This window comes from Schistocerca americana, chromosome 5 (assembly GCF_021461395.2).
Source record: "Schistocerca americana isolate TAMUIC-IGC-003095 chromosome 5, iqSchAmer2.1, whole genome shotgun sequence".
NCBI lineage: Eukaryota > Metazoa > Arthropoda > Insecta > Orthoptera > Acrididae > Schistocerca > Schistocerca americana.
In genome coordinates, this window is record NC_060123.1 from 57,425,723 (window position 1) to 57,440,480 (window position 14,758).

General features: G+C 37.4%; 1 protein-coding gene across 1 annotated transcript in view; it reads left to right on the forward strand.

The window, feature by feature from the left end:
* The window catches only part of LOC124615656 (chromodomain-helicase-DNA-binding protein 1), a 78,995-nt gene extending 64,457 nt beyond the window's left edge, over positions 1 to 14,538 (forward strand). The window contains exons 27-30 of the mRNA XM_047143672.1: positions 118 to 257; positions 341 to 730; positions 12,299 to 12,406; positions 12,524 to 14,538. Of these exons, the coding sequence (XP_046999628.1) occupies positions 118 to 257; positions 341 to 730; positions 12,299 to 12,406; positions 12,524 to 12,773 (888 nt within the window). The 3' untranslated portion in view covers positions 12,774 to 14,538. The remainder of the gene's footprint in view (positions 1 to 117; positions 258 to 340; positions 731 to 12,298; positions 12,407 to 12,523) is intronic.
* Positions 14,539 to 14,758: the final 220 nt, after the last annotated feature.

Here is a 14,758-nt window from a genome sequence, read left to right on the forward strand (position 1 = left end):
ATCAATGACTGATAGGATTGTTTTGAGATACTGATACACTGCATAAACCTGTTCTTTGTGTGCATTTCCTCACACTTCATATAATTTAAAACACATCCTTATTTTCTTTCCTCAAAGGCACGTACTACACCAGAGAAAGACAACTCACAAGTCCGTGGAAACAACAAGCGGCGAATGGATGATGAAAAAGAACAAGAGAAAGATGGAATGCATTCTGGTAGTCCTGCTAAGAGACCATATGCTCCTAGTGAATCTAGGTAACAGTTTGTTTTTTGCCTTTGTTATGTCAAACATTGTCAAGATTAAGCAGATTTTATATATGACTTCAATAATATTGCAGCTCAGCACGTGGTCTTGACAAAGAAGAACGTGGTCGGGAAAAGGAACGGAGTAAGAAAAGTGGAGAACAGCGCGACGATCGAAATAGGACACAGTCGCGTGAACACGACAGAGACCGGAATAAAGAAGCCCGCGTGCGCAAAGACAGTGGGGGCAGCCTTCCCCCTGGTTCAAGCTCAACAGCATATGCACGTCCGAGAGATCCCAATGGGCGGTCACCCCAACGTACAGTCAGCAACAGTACCAGTGGACAAGCCGCTCCTTACGGTAGCAGGCATGAGTTTGCTGGAGGTGGAGATGGCCGTCCAGTATCCAGCCCCCATGGCAGGGGGCACATACCAATGGATGGTAGTGGAGACCGCTGGGCTGGCTCACAGCAACCAAGAGACAGGTGGGCAGTTGTAGAGGAACTTCTGCAGATCCTAGCTCTGTTCTTGAATTTGGTGGTTTTTTTTTTTTCAAAGACAAACATAATGTCACATTGCGAGCCAGTGATTATGGGGCCATGTTTAGTGCAATTCTTTTCAATCATTGATCACACATGGACGTCATTATGATTACCAGTTTCTGCATTAGCCATTTTCAGATCTGTTACAGCACATTAAAAGAACAACAACTATTTGCAACTGCATCACAATCAACATTGTAATCCGCAGTTCACATTTGTGTAGCCTCTGTGAGTAACGTAGGTACTATGTACAAATGTAGCAATTTTTCCCACTGTCTGTTATAAATTTTTCTCTACAGTAAGTAAACATCACAATTTAAAGTTCTACAGACGGACTGTATTGGTGCCTTTATGTAATCATATGTAGACAAGACAGATAGTGTGCTTCATAATGTTTCACGTACTGAATAATATTCTTTTAAAAGAAACAGTCATTTAGAAAACACATGAGCTAACATTAAAGATTGACCTGAATATTTATTTAGGTTTTACAGCTATAACCGTAATAAAAATACATGAAAAAAAATTGCTGTAACTTATATGAAGATGGCTAAAGCCAAAACTAGTAATCGTAATAAAGTGCAAAAGTGAGAAAAAACAAAATAAGTGTAGTGAAAATGAATTTGATATTTCTCTGTGTAGCTGTTTCCAAAACAGTAATCTTGAGGACATTCAGTGTCCTTACAGATTTTTGTAGAAAGTAGTCTTATGTAAATTTACATTAGCATAAACAGTGGTTACTCCTGTGATTAGATAAATGAGCCACTTCTCGGGTGAAAGAAAGCTGAAGGCCTACCAACTGCAGTATTGTGTGCAGTGATAAACACTGTACTGTCCAAACCAATCCCGATGCTGAGAACAACTTCCCTTTATTTTTAAGCTGTTAAAATATTATGAAGTGGTACATGCAGTAGTTTGATGTTTCCTTTATCTTATCTGCCTGACAGAAAGCGAAGTGTATTAATTCCATGTCTTTTATTTTCCAGTATGAATTTGAAGCAGTTAGACATAGTGTACTGCAGTTCTATTTTGAGTCCTCCATTATTTCACAAAAATATAAATGATCTGCCAGTTGCATTTTGCGAATATTAAAATAGGAAGAAAAAGTAGTGGAAGTATTCTTGCTGAAAATGGAGCCAATAGAATATTCAGAAACATCAACAGCTGGCTTGAGGCAAATGGATTATCTGTAAATTTTGACAAGGCCCAGTACATACAGTCAGTACTTACCATAAAACTTCACAAACAACAAAATTTAGGAAGTTGAAAGAGTTAAGCTTTTGGGACTACAAGCAGAATACAACTTTAACTGAAAAACCCACACCCTAAAATTATTGAAGCACATTTTGTTCAGCTGCATTTGCAGTACCCATGATTACTGCAATAAGTGCTTTAAAAATGAAGAAACTAGTTTGGTTCAAATGGCTCTGAGCACTATGGGACTTAACATCTGAGGTCATCAGTCCCCTAGAACTTAGAACTACTTAAACCTAACTAACCTGAGGACATCACACTCATCCACGCCCAAGGCAGGATTCAAACCTGCGACCGTAGCAGTCGCGCAAAGCGCCTAGAACCGCTTGACCACCACAGCCGGCAAGAAACTAGTTTCTTAAGCATATTTGCATTCACTAATGAGTTACAGAACTATATTGTGAGGCATATTCTTTTTAAGAGGAAAGTATTCTCATAATACAAAAGCATATTATAAGAATTATATCATGGTATTTTAACAGCTGTCTCACAATATATATGTTCATTGGTGTCCCACGTCAGCATCAGGATTTCCCTTCTTTCAAAAATAGTGTGATGCGTAGTATAACATGAGGACTGAAACAGCCTCTACAAATACTTCATGGACTTAACTTTAGTTCAGAAATGAGTCAGGTACATGAGAACACGTGTATTCAAAAACTGCAAAAGCATATTAAATGTCTTGAAGGTAATGCAGTGAAGTTTAAGACTGAATTAAAGGCCTTTTGTAGGGCATCTCCTACTCTATTCAAAAGTATCTCCAAAGAAATTAATGTTTTAGGCCATTTTATTAGTAACATGGCTGTCTTTTGTTTACAGCTCTCGTTTTGTGAAATAAACCTCTTCTAATGATACCACACATCTCTTTTAGTGACGGGAAAAGGCAAAGGAAACAACAAATGCAAAAAGGAAAAGACAGATACACTGTTTTGTAATTAACCACCAAGTATGAACATAGCGATTAGTATTCACATTCTTTCTTAGAATCGTTATAGGCAGGACCACACTGAAAGTGCAGCAACATAAGACCCTAGTCAAAGGTGTAAGCATAGAGTGGTGATGGACACAAAAACGGACTGTGAAAACAACAACAAAGAAAAGCAGTTTAAAAATTAGCAGAGAGTGGTGCGTGAGTGCTCCTATCCCTCATTTTCCTATCTTCTGCATATGAGAAGAAGCATATTTCCTCTTCCTGTGACTGTAAATGCACACTATTGTCAAGTTGTCATTTCTGATGTGCAGCTTCCTCCAAGTTGCAATTACCAGTAAACCCCTGATTCTTTAAAGAATCGAACTGACACATATAAAACGGCTTCAAACATGTGATTACTTAAGAAATGATTTAATGTATTAAATATTTGACATGTAAGTGAGAGAATTTTTAGAAAATGTTTTAAATTGTGGTTAGAGTTTGTTGGAAGTTGCAAAGTGCTCTTATTATGAAACACTAGATGAATATGATCTGGGTAATCTGGTATTTAATTTGAGCAAAAGGAAATTTTTCACACATCTCAATGTTTATGATGTAATACCTCTGAACTACATGTTGTATAATGATATAATTTTGCAGGTACATTCAGTGGTATGTGTGGATATTGTTTGAAAACTATGTTGTGTATAAAGTTTGTAGTAAAGAAGTGTACGGGTGCCGAGTGGATTCATCTCATAGTCAGAATGGTGTTGTGGAACCTGTTGAATGTCTTTTGGCACTAGTAAACCATGATAAGCAAGTTAACATTTAGTCTTTCAGATTTGCAGTTCTATGTCATCACATCGGCCCCAGCTGACACCTTCTGTCAGTGCCACAGGGGGATTTCACTATCTTCTGTTGTTGGCTCGGCTTTTGTGGTAGCAAAGGCTTCTAAACCAGCTGTTTGGCCAAAGTCTTGCGAGCTACTGTCTGGCAGATGAAGCTGTAGTGTGATATTATTCCCCCACACTGTGTCGTTGTTCCTCGATCCCATTCTGGAAGATGATGGTAACCTGCTGTGACTCACTGGGACGTACCTCCTCATTGTAAGCCATGTAGTCAGCTGACCCTGGCCTCAGCAGACAGGTAGGTCCTGGTACCCGGAAGTGCCTGCAGCACCGAAAGAGAAATGCCTGCAGCACCAATCAGATACTGAGGCTCCGGACGGCCCTCTCACCCAGCAGTGCCAATGAAATTAGTTCAATAAACACCGCAAAATGTACTGGTATTGGAGGACTCTCAACCTCACCATCAGTAATGTGGTAGGTGGGTAATGCGAGTCATACGAGTGGCAGGTCATGGTTATTTGGATGTTGCCATCTCAGTAACAACAAGCTGCATATTCATGAGACGTGCTGGAACATTTAATATATGGATGTCACTACACCATAATAATCATTGAATCAAGTGCTTTGGTATGAACACCACCAAACCTAATGACCAACTGAATTCAGAGCTGGAGAACTGCAGTAATTATGGAGATGGGCAGGAGGCAATGACGTGAGGCTCTGTTCATCATGACCTAATGAACCCTGCTGCTTTACTAGTGGTCAGTGGCCCACATTCCACTGTGTTTGCTTAACATTTTGTTGCAGGCTATTACCTTGGTGGGTGTCAGTGAGAATGAGTTTTGTAAATCAAACAATGGAAACTCTGTGTAGGAAATTACAATGTAGGAAGAGACAGATTGCTACTTACTGTAAAGAAGACATGACATGTTGCAAACAGGCACAATTAAAAGACACTTACGTAAAGCCTTCGCCCATGGCCTTCATCAATAAAAGAGAGACACACAGCATTCGTACACACAAGCAAGCACACCTCACGTGCACACAATCGCCAGTTCCTGCATCTCAGCGCAAGATGGTGGAATTGGCGGTTTTGTGTGTGTGTGTGTGTGTGTGTGTGTGAGTGTGAGGTGTGCTTGTTTGTGTGTGTGAATGGTGTGTGTGTCTCTTACTGATAAAGGCTGTGACCAAAAAATATATGTACGTGTCTTTTAATTGTGCCTGTCTGCAACTGGATTAGCCTTCTTTACAGCAAGTTTTGTAAATGTTTGAAATTATGTGTAAAGTTTGTTGGAAGTCGCTAAGCACTCTCATTCTTAAGTACTGGATGAGTATAGTCTGTGTATTTGTATACTGTCAGTTATGCTGCTTCAAGACAGACACACAGTTTCTAAATGTAATACTTCTCTTATTGTGTTAAACTTTTAACATAAGATATGATCAGGGCTTATGAAGTAAAAGTAGTTAAAATCCATTTGATGGGTTCTATTTCTGGATTTTAACTACTTTTACTTGCAAATCCAGATTGTAGGGGTCAGCATATGTTATAATGCCCATAATGATGTGCACTGACAGCATATTTTCATTGGATAAATGTCAGATCACTTCATTATTTTGATTTCCAATGTGAAATTTTGTTACAAGTTTTTTCTGAAGAAGACAGATTTACATGCGTCAAAACCGTGGTAAAAGGTTGAATAAAACCACCTTTTGTTGCAACTGGTTGGTTGCTTTGGATTCATTTACTGATCTCTGACAGTTACTGAAGCACAGCCTTGTTCAAAATATTAAACTTTAAACAAAATTTCAATTATGTATGAAATTTTTTCTCTCAGACAAACCTAACCTCTCCCCCCTATCCCAACTGCTCTCATTAAAGATGTAAGGACGGAAGTTCAGCACTTACTACATCTTCACTGTTCTTGCAGTGAAACTCCAGCATTAGGCTTCTTTACTACAAACTCTATTTGCAACACACTTTGCAGGTCAACTTATACCACCGAATATACCTGTAAACTTATAACATTGTATGACAAAGTTCAGGAGACATGATGTCATAAACACTGAGATGCATGAAAAACTTGCTTTTACTTAAAATGAAGCTCAAGATACCAGCTCTCTATTCATCTAGTACTCCGTAATGAGAACATTTAACAAGTTCCAACAAACTTTAAGCATAATTTCAGATATTTTCTGAACTTTTTCTAGCTTACATGCTTAATGTCAAATATCTAACTCTAACATATTAACTCATTTATAAAGTAATTGAGCATTTGAAGGGACTTCAACTGCTTAAAGACTCGGAAAGTTACTACTCATAAACACATGACTATTATCCAAGAGCCATCTGTTGCTAACATTATTTATTTAGCAACATTCTGCTTGGTTCACATAGCTGCCACCGAACAGCTCACTCATATCCAACAGTGTTCTTGCAGCTACTTTACCCTGGTATTGCACGTAGCTGGTTGGTTTTGTAAGATTCAAAGGTTGGCGGATGCTGAAACAAATATACTCTTTGACTGAAGGCATCAGACTTTTGCCAATTTCTGCTGACTCAGTACTGGAGGAAGCTGCCGTAAAAGGTGGGGATAAGTAATTTACACGCCCCTCCAGACAGTACTTTCACTGCTCCCAAGTTTTGGTTGGTACGTCTGCTGTTAGGCAGGTGGGTGGGAGGAGAGGGACCTCCTGTGGCAGTTTTATAATATTACAGGAGTTGTTAGTCATTTTGCTGATTCTGTTCATCTAAGTAGAATGCTCAAGTAAACAAACGTATTCTCTGCAATAGGCCCTGGCATTGCTCAAGTACATGGTGTTCTAAGAGCACTGGAAGTAGCCCTTACTTATGCATAAGGTATTTTGTTGTTACTCTAGTAAGAATGAAACACTTACATTTCAGCATCACTACTCTGAAAGTTTCTTTCAATGGCGTAACAACATACTCAAAGTCTGTACATGCAACACAACAGGTGTGATGCATCATTATGACCAAGGATTAAAGTATTATTGCTTTGTTCTGCCCTCAGAAGTATTGATCTAGCCACCTCTTCTATGGCTAATCAACATTGCTGCTTATATGTTTCAGCTTGTAGTTGAGCAACATCTGTAGTATTCTCACCCCATCCATTCTTGCCACATGTTCCCTCCATTTCGTTCTGTATTTTATTATTTCCTCATTGAAGTTAAATGTCTTATGTTCTCTTCTAATGTCTTCACTTCCTTTCTTATCCAATGAGGTGCAGCCCATCATGCTTCTAAGGAATTTTATTTCTGCACTTTCTATACCTCTGGTGTCTTGTTGCATTAGAGTCCATCCAGCATTCATTTCCACGAAGCAGTTTTGCCAAGGCCATTACTTTTTAAAATATTGCAAGTGTCTCCTGTATGCTATTCCGAAAGTCCCACTTTATTGTTCCGCACTAAATCTGAAACTTTTGTAGCTTTTTGAAGTGATGTAGTGATGTGACGAACAGGTAACATCGCAACATTGTTAGATATAAAACTTGTTGACCCGCTCAGTTGTTTTGTTGGTGATAACTATATTGGTCAAGATTAGCTCATTTCTTTGGAATACCATCACTTTACTCTACATTGTAGGGATATTCAAATTATATTCCTGTACTACTTTCACAAGTATATGTCGTCGTCATTGGAGATCGTCCTCTGAGTCTGCTAAAATCACTTGATCAATCGCAAAGAGCATTTTATTTAGAGTGATGTCATTCATTTTGAAATATATGGTTATTTTCTTCTACCATTCATTAATGACATCAACATAAAAATGAAATTGTGTTGATGACAGTGGACAACCTTGTCTAAGGTCACAGCTTATCTTGGCTTGTGTGGTGTCATCTAGAATTCTAGTGTGTGTTTTCTCGTTTGCGTTTATGTTCGGTAGAAGCGATGTACATTGGTAAATTGTATTCTCTGTGTTTTTCTTTTAGCAGTGCTATAGCAAATAAACACTTTGAGCATGATATGTCTTTGCAAAGCTAGTTTGGGCATCATATTTGATTTCTTTGAGTTACAGTACTGTGAAGCAACAGGACATAAATGTTAACTTTGATATTACTGTGTACATGCTCTGACATTTCCTCATCATTAAATTGTTTTCAGTTATACCAAGATGCCTTTGTTTGTCACAAATTTGTATTATTTCTCTGCAGAGGAGAAGCATTCTGATCGTTCAATTTTCTGTTTACACTGAGTTCTCGTCTAGCTCTTTCTCTCTTGCTGCAGTACAAGATGGCACAATTCTGCCTCCAGGCACACACTTCATTTGGCCAATCTGTAATCCTGTTTCCACTTATATACCTCTTCCAACATTTCCTGTGACGAAGTTATTGTTATGTCATCATCAGAACATTGAAAGAGAGAGTAGCCATTCTGAAACATGTTTCTCACACTGCTATCTTATTAAAGTCAGTATTAGTGGACAAGCGATACGTTGACATGGCCATAGTGGGAACTGGCCTGGTCATTGTACTAGGTGCAGCCACGTTCCTATTGAGAAAGCAGTGTGCATTGTCACCTCGCTATGCAAACAGGAAAGTCTTCACATACAGGTGCAGCAACTTGCTGTTGATGCCATTGCATTTGCAGAAGATCAGAAAGAGATGGAAGGACACATGCCAGTGGAAAAGGAGGTGAAAAGTGCATACAAAAGTTTGAAGTCAAGTAAGTTGTTCTACTTCTCTTTGTTGCAGAAACAAATATCACACACAGGTGTATGATTTGCAACATTCAAGCATGGAAGCTGTTGAAATTTAGAGTGAGGAAAATTCTTATAGAAGCTTTATTTTATTACAAAATTGTCAGTATAATAAAGAGACAAAAATCTTTACTGTCATCACATTCAGGTGTGTGGCTTCACTAGTGGTCGATGTTACGATAAATTTAACAAGTGGCCATTCCTTGGTAGGCAAAGCACAGCTTGTGCAACACCAGCCCATATACAACTGACTGCCTGCCATGTTTGAGCATGTCTCATTCATTCTTGAAGTGGTAACTATACAGTGCAAGTTTCCTGCCCACATTCACTTGTATGAATACTCGAGTTAGAATGTTAGGATCTCTGTTTCTGTTTCTTGGAGGTACACGCAATGTTGCTTAAAACCGATCAATCTAAAGTTTGCTTTGGCAAGTAATATTAATCACTGTGCATGCTACTGTTACCCCAAGAGAGTACATCCCTTTACTGGTATTGTGTTTCGGTGTACTAAACAATGTATCAGAACAGTATAAGCTCACAGGAAAAATTGAGCACGACTGCATGTGCACATATGAATATAATGCTTTCATTGGTAGATATCTGCACCCTGTATTACTTTTCCAATTGACATGGCTGTGTTCTGAAATTTTAAACTTATTATTTTCACTGTTAAGTTGTTATGCTGTAAAGATTATTACACAGTGTTAGTTCAAGCTTTGGATGTTATGGGTAACTCATATGCAAACTGATCATGAGATGATAAAACAAGGCTTATCACATGAATGTATGCACAGTTGCAATCTGCACTCTACATTTTACACTTTAACCTGCTTGTAAAACTACACTACATGCAGAGTCACCCTGAAGGTAATAACTAAAGAAATTTTAATAATATTTTTAGGAGGTTCACCAAGAACAATATATTCACAAATTATGAGCAAGAGTTATCTTTTGTAACAAACACTAAATGACAGATTGGAAATGTAAATGGGCTAGAGAGATACATGATAAGTATTGCACTTCATTGATGTAATGTTTCAGAGGATCTGCTCATATTAATCTCTTTTGAGTTTGTAGCAAAAAATGAAGCTGCTGGACTGTGCTGATAATTCACTGCAAAGAAAGAGTGCTACCCTGATATAGCATTGAATTTGCCACCTTGTTTGGCAAAAAAAATTTAAACATCTGTGGCAAGAAGGTGGGTGGAAATACGTAATTGTATACCCATCCAGTGTGGTTTTACTGTTAACATTTTGAGAAAAGTGGAGAGGGTGGTTGGAGAAACAGAACACTTGATCTGTGCTGAGAAACTGTTTGTGATGCACTGTTTCAAAGTATTCAGTAGAATTTGTTATTATAGGTTATCTGTCTTGAGCTGACTGCAGTCTAATTAAAAAGATAACCTGTAATAGCAGATGTTAACAGCTGCTGCGAAAGATGGTCACGTGAACAAACGTATTATTCAGTAGAATTGTCTCGTCTGGAAGTGCTCTAAATGTAAGCTCTGTATCTTATCTTGAAAAAGATGCAGCTGATTTTGGTGCCAAATGTAGCAAAGGTATTGGCACCATGTAGCTAGTTAATGAAATAGCTGCTGTCAAGATCCAGGTGAAAGAGCTGATTAAGGTCTTTGACACAGCTTCCCATTTGGATAGTTCGAAGTTTTTTTTTCAAGGTATGGTTTAAGAGATGATTATCAAAATAGCTTTGAGGATATTTATGACAATGCCAGTGACTACAGCACATAGTGAATGAGGTTTCAGCACATTGAAGGTAATAGAAACCTACTTAAGGTCAATTATGGGTGAATGCAGACTGTCAAATTTAGCTATGTGGTTGATAGATACAATACAGCTGCTAAACTTGACTTCAGTGACGTAATAACTGAGTTTACTTCACTCAAAGCAAGGCATTGAAGGGCAAAATTATAGTAAAACACAATTTCTGAAACGAATATTTTCTCAACTTTTAGTTATATCTTCTTTTCTTTTAATCCTAATTAATAATTTATCAACTGTCAGCAATTTATGAGCAGGAAATAAAATCTGTTTTTTAGTACACGTTATAACAAAACCAGTGTATACTAGTGGCCATAAACAATAAGGGGTGGTTTTTTTACTTTCAGTTTCTTTATAAAGCTTGTACAATGTATAATTTTATTATCACAGTGATACATTCAATTTGTTGTCTGCAATATTTTTCCTCACTGTATTTCAATTACTGGTAAGTATATTTGACAATACTGCATCACTTTATTGAACCTACTTACAAAATGATAAAATTCGCTAAATCTTGTAGAAAAAATTGCCAAAAGGTAATTTTGGGGGGGGGGGGGGGGGGGGGAGGCACAGCTTTGGCAGTTCTGCTAAGGGTGCAGGATCTACTTATTACAGCTTTAATTATAGGCACTGTTGTGTTACTTTGAAACTGATTTCTGTAAAAGCAAATTTCATAGATTCATTATAGCTGCAAAAAAAAAATATATATATATATATATATAATGCTCTAAATGATGAGAGATGTTAGGGTACTTACAAGTGATCAGTGTTAAAGTTTCTGTAAGTATCCATTTCTTGTAGCAGCATCTGAAAACTATTAGTCCTCCCTTTGCTTAATGAATTTGTCTGCATGTGTAAGCGAGTAAGGGAAGGAATCGGTACAGCCAAAATATGCCATAAATGTTTCTTTGCTTGAGCCCAGAAGATGCAGAATTCTGTTGCCAATTAAAGTAGTAACAGTATTGTATGATGATTAAGGAGTTTCACCCAGTACAAATCAAATATGAAATTCAGTGCAGATTGACATGAGAGGTATTTTGAAAAAACTCCTATAGCAACAACATTCATGTAGGGGCATGGGAGTGAGAAAGTGCTGATTTCCCTTGCTGTCAATAAAAAAATTTGCGGAAAGGTAATTTATGTGCCTTTTCATTCCTGAGAAAATATCAAACACTGTCCAGTCCTTTAGGCCTTTGTGAAACTTTCAAGAATTTTTCCATGCCTTGTGCCTTACTTCACCAATATCATGAAAGGGATAGTTTGATACTCACCTTAAAGATGACAAGTTGAGTTGCAGACAGGCACGATGAAAAGACTGTTACATATAGGCCTTTAGCAAATGCCTCACACTTCACACACACACACACACACACACACACACACACACACACACACACATTAGTGCTAATTCTGGCCAGGGCCAGGCCTGAATGCAAGTGTATAGGCTTTAGAGGGAGAGTACCAGAGTCTGGCCAGAGATAGCAGTCCTGCGAATATATGAGGTGTGCTTATTTGTGTGAATGTGTTTGCGTTTGTCTTTCCCGAAGAAGGCTTTAGCTTATACTTAACAGTCTGTTCATCGTGTTTGTCTGCAACTCAATGTGTCATCTTTATGGTGACTAGCAGTCTATTCTTTTCATAATATTATTGATATTCCAGCCAGGACTTTCCATTGATACTCAGTGCTTTTTTTCACCAAAATGAATGGAGTATGTTCGTCAACTTAGAGAATAACACCAGCTCCCTCCCTATGCTCTCCACCATTTTTCCTTAATTTGGGGATGGCAATGCCAACCCCTTCCTCAACTGCTCAGTACCTCGTTTTCGAAATCAGTATCTCTCTCTCTCTCTCTCTCTCTCTCTCTCTCACACACACACACACACACACACACACACAAGTGTCTTTGTTGAAATAGTTTCTCATCCATTAGCTTAAGAAAATTTCCTACATATTCTGCAGCTCCTTTTCCATTATTGTTGTTAATTAATTTTATTCTAATGTTATAGATTTGGTGAACACAAGCGTGATAGGTATGACAGCTACCAGCGTCCACCCGGGTCTGGGGGCTCTTACCACAGAGAAAGGGATCGAAATCATCGAATGGATAAAAGAAGGTACCTGCTTTGTTTTTTTTAGTTCAATAAAGTAAATTGAAATGTTGTGCTTTCCTTGATATAAAATCCAAGACTGTTTTTCTGCAAATGTAACTGAAGTAAATAACTGCATTACAGATTCCATGCAGCAGGACCATCAAACTATGGCAATCACTATATTCCCCCTCCTTCATCATTTTCTGGAGGCCCTGGCTATCCTCCCAGTGAAATTCCTCCATCACATTATGCCAGGGAAAGGTTTGGACCAATGGGTGTTGCTGGCCCTGGCTGCGGTTTTCCCCCTGACTGGAGGGGGGGAAAGGAAAGGGATTACCGAAGAGATTACGAGAGAGATTACGATCGGAGACCGCCCCCTCCCAATTCGTAGTGAAGTGCAATGTCGTGTGTAAAATATGAGCAACTGTAAATATTTGTATATTGTTTGTAAAATAGACGAGAAGTGAACTATCGAAATGGGCAAGTGCCGTGTACGACTGTGAATAGTAATCGTGAATTTTTATTTTCGTCAGTGTGACATTCATCAGTTTTTATGGACTGCTAAACTGTGTTTACATTGAAAAATAGTAATATATACTGCGTGTACATATACTTAATTTGTATTTGACAGCAAAACAAAGTGTGATTATAAAGCTCCAAATATAATTTTTTAGATTGCGCGCATGACATTTCCTTCCAAAGACTGTATACAGGCTCCTTTGTCAAGAAATGTTTTTCAAGATTTTTAGTGTCAAACTTAAGTGAGTCAGTGATGATGTGTTTTGTTACCTGGAAGAGTGTGTGTGATTTTTTTCTCTTTTTTTCTCTTTCCTTAACTCCATCATAGTGAACATAAGTACATAAAAAACTGAGAATTAAAAAGGTTTCCAAATGTACTGGAAGCAATGAAGCCATTTCCATTAGTCAAAAAACTCTAAATGGAAAGGTATAAGCACTATGGTTTCCAAGGCACAGAGTTGGTTTATGAATATTGGGGCAGGAGCTTGAAAATCAGTTCAGGGCAGTTACCATTATACAGTCTAAAGATGCTTAGTTATTGTGAAACAAATACAATTTCCTAAAACAGTCAAATAAAGAAATTAAAAACTGGAATGCCTTATTCTGAAATATGAAATTTAGTTGCCACCAGTTTTTCAACATAGTTCATTTAGTCCCCACCAATTTTTCAACATAATTCCTTGCAGGCTTCATTTTAATGTTTAATTTTTAATAATATCAATTTTCTTATTATTCTTGAAAAAAATTCTATTCTTTTTTCATTCATTGGCATGTCGGTACCCTAATATATAACAAGACATGAAATTAACCAAAGTGGTAGTAGAATGAAGTCTATTTATTATATTGTCCTAAAAGAGGTGAGGCTATGCAGTGCTTTCATAATTCAGTTGACTTTTGTCTAGAGATGTGTTAAGCTAATTTTTATTCTTTTTGCTGCATATGTAATTCTTGACAGTTGTTCAACTGATTACGTTTGCTACAGATCTGATGTACCTGTATAATAGCTTCTAGCAGAAACTGCGGTTTAATTTTGAATTTAATGCCCAAAAATTGAAATCATATTTACTTAGTGTTTTGTTTCTGCTCTGAATTATTAGTGTTGGTTTTAATGATCTCATGTATTTCATTGTTTGTGACAAGGTAAGAGTAACTGTTATCAGATGAAACTTTAAATTTAGAGTTGTTTTCCTGTATATTCCAATAGTGCTCAATGTGTCTCTAGGGTGGGTGGGGAGAGATCACCTGCATTATCATAACTACTTTGTAATTAAATGGTAAGACTGTAACACACTGTGCCTGATAACCAATTAGTGCTTAAAGTGACATTCCATAAGCTTTTTGTGTTGTGAACTCTGTGATACAAATCCATTGTAGTTTCAGTTGTGCTGTTGTTATCTATGATGTGATTATGATTTTGATTTTTCTTGCTATTTGCTTGATAGAAAATCAAGATGTTGAATAAATTTCCTGCTTGACTTTCCAAGAAATAATTATTTATAATTTTCTGTCAGTATTTGTTGGTTTGTTCACTTAGCACAGCGGCAAAGATCTGTTGTCGTATAATTTTATGTATGCATTATATCTGAAAACTTTGCTACATGTAATTAGCAATAAAAGTTCCACAAGATGAATAATAATTTTGTATTTACGATTTAGAAACTAGTATACCTAATCACTTTACAGATGATCCTGTGAGCCATAAATTTGATAAACAAAACAGAAAATTGGGTACCTACAGTGTCTGAGTTGATGAGTTTGCTCCTCAAACTGTAGTTGCACTGCATTGTTAATACCTCTATTAACTGTATCAAAAGGAAAATTTGTTTGAGAAAACTGTAAAACCACTGCCAAAAATTA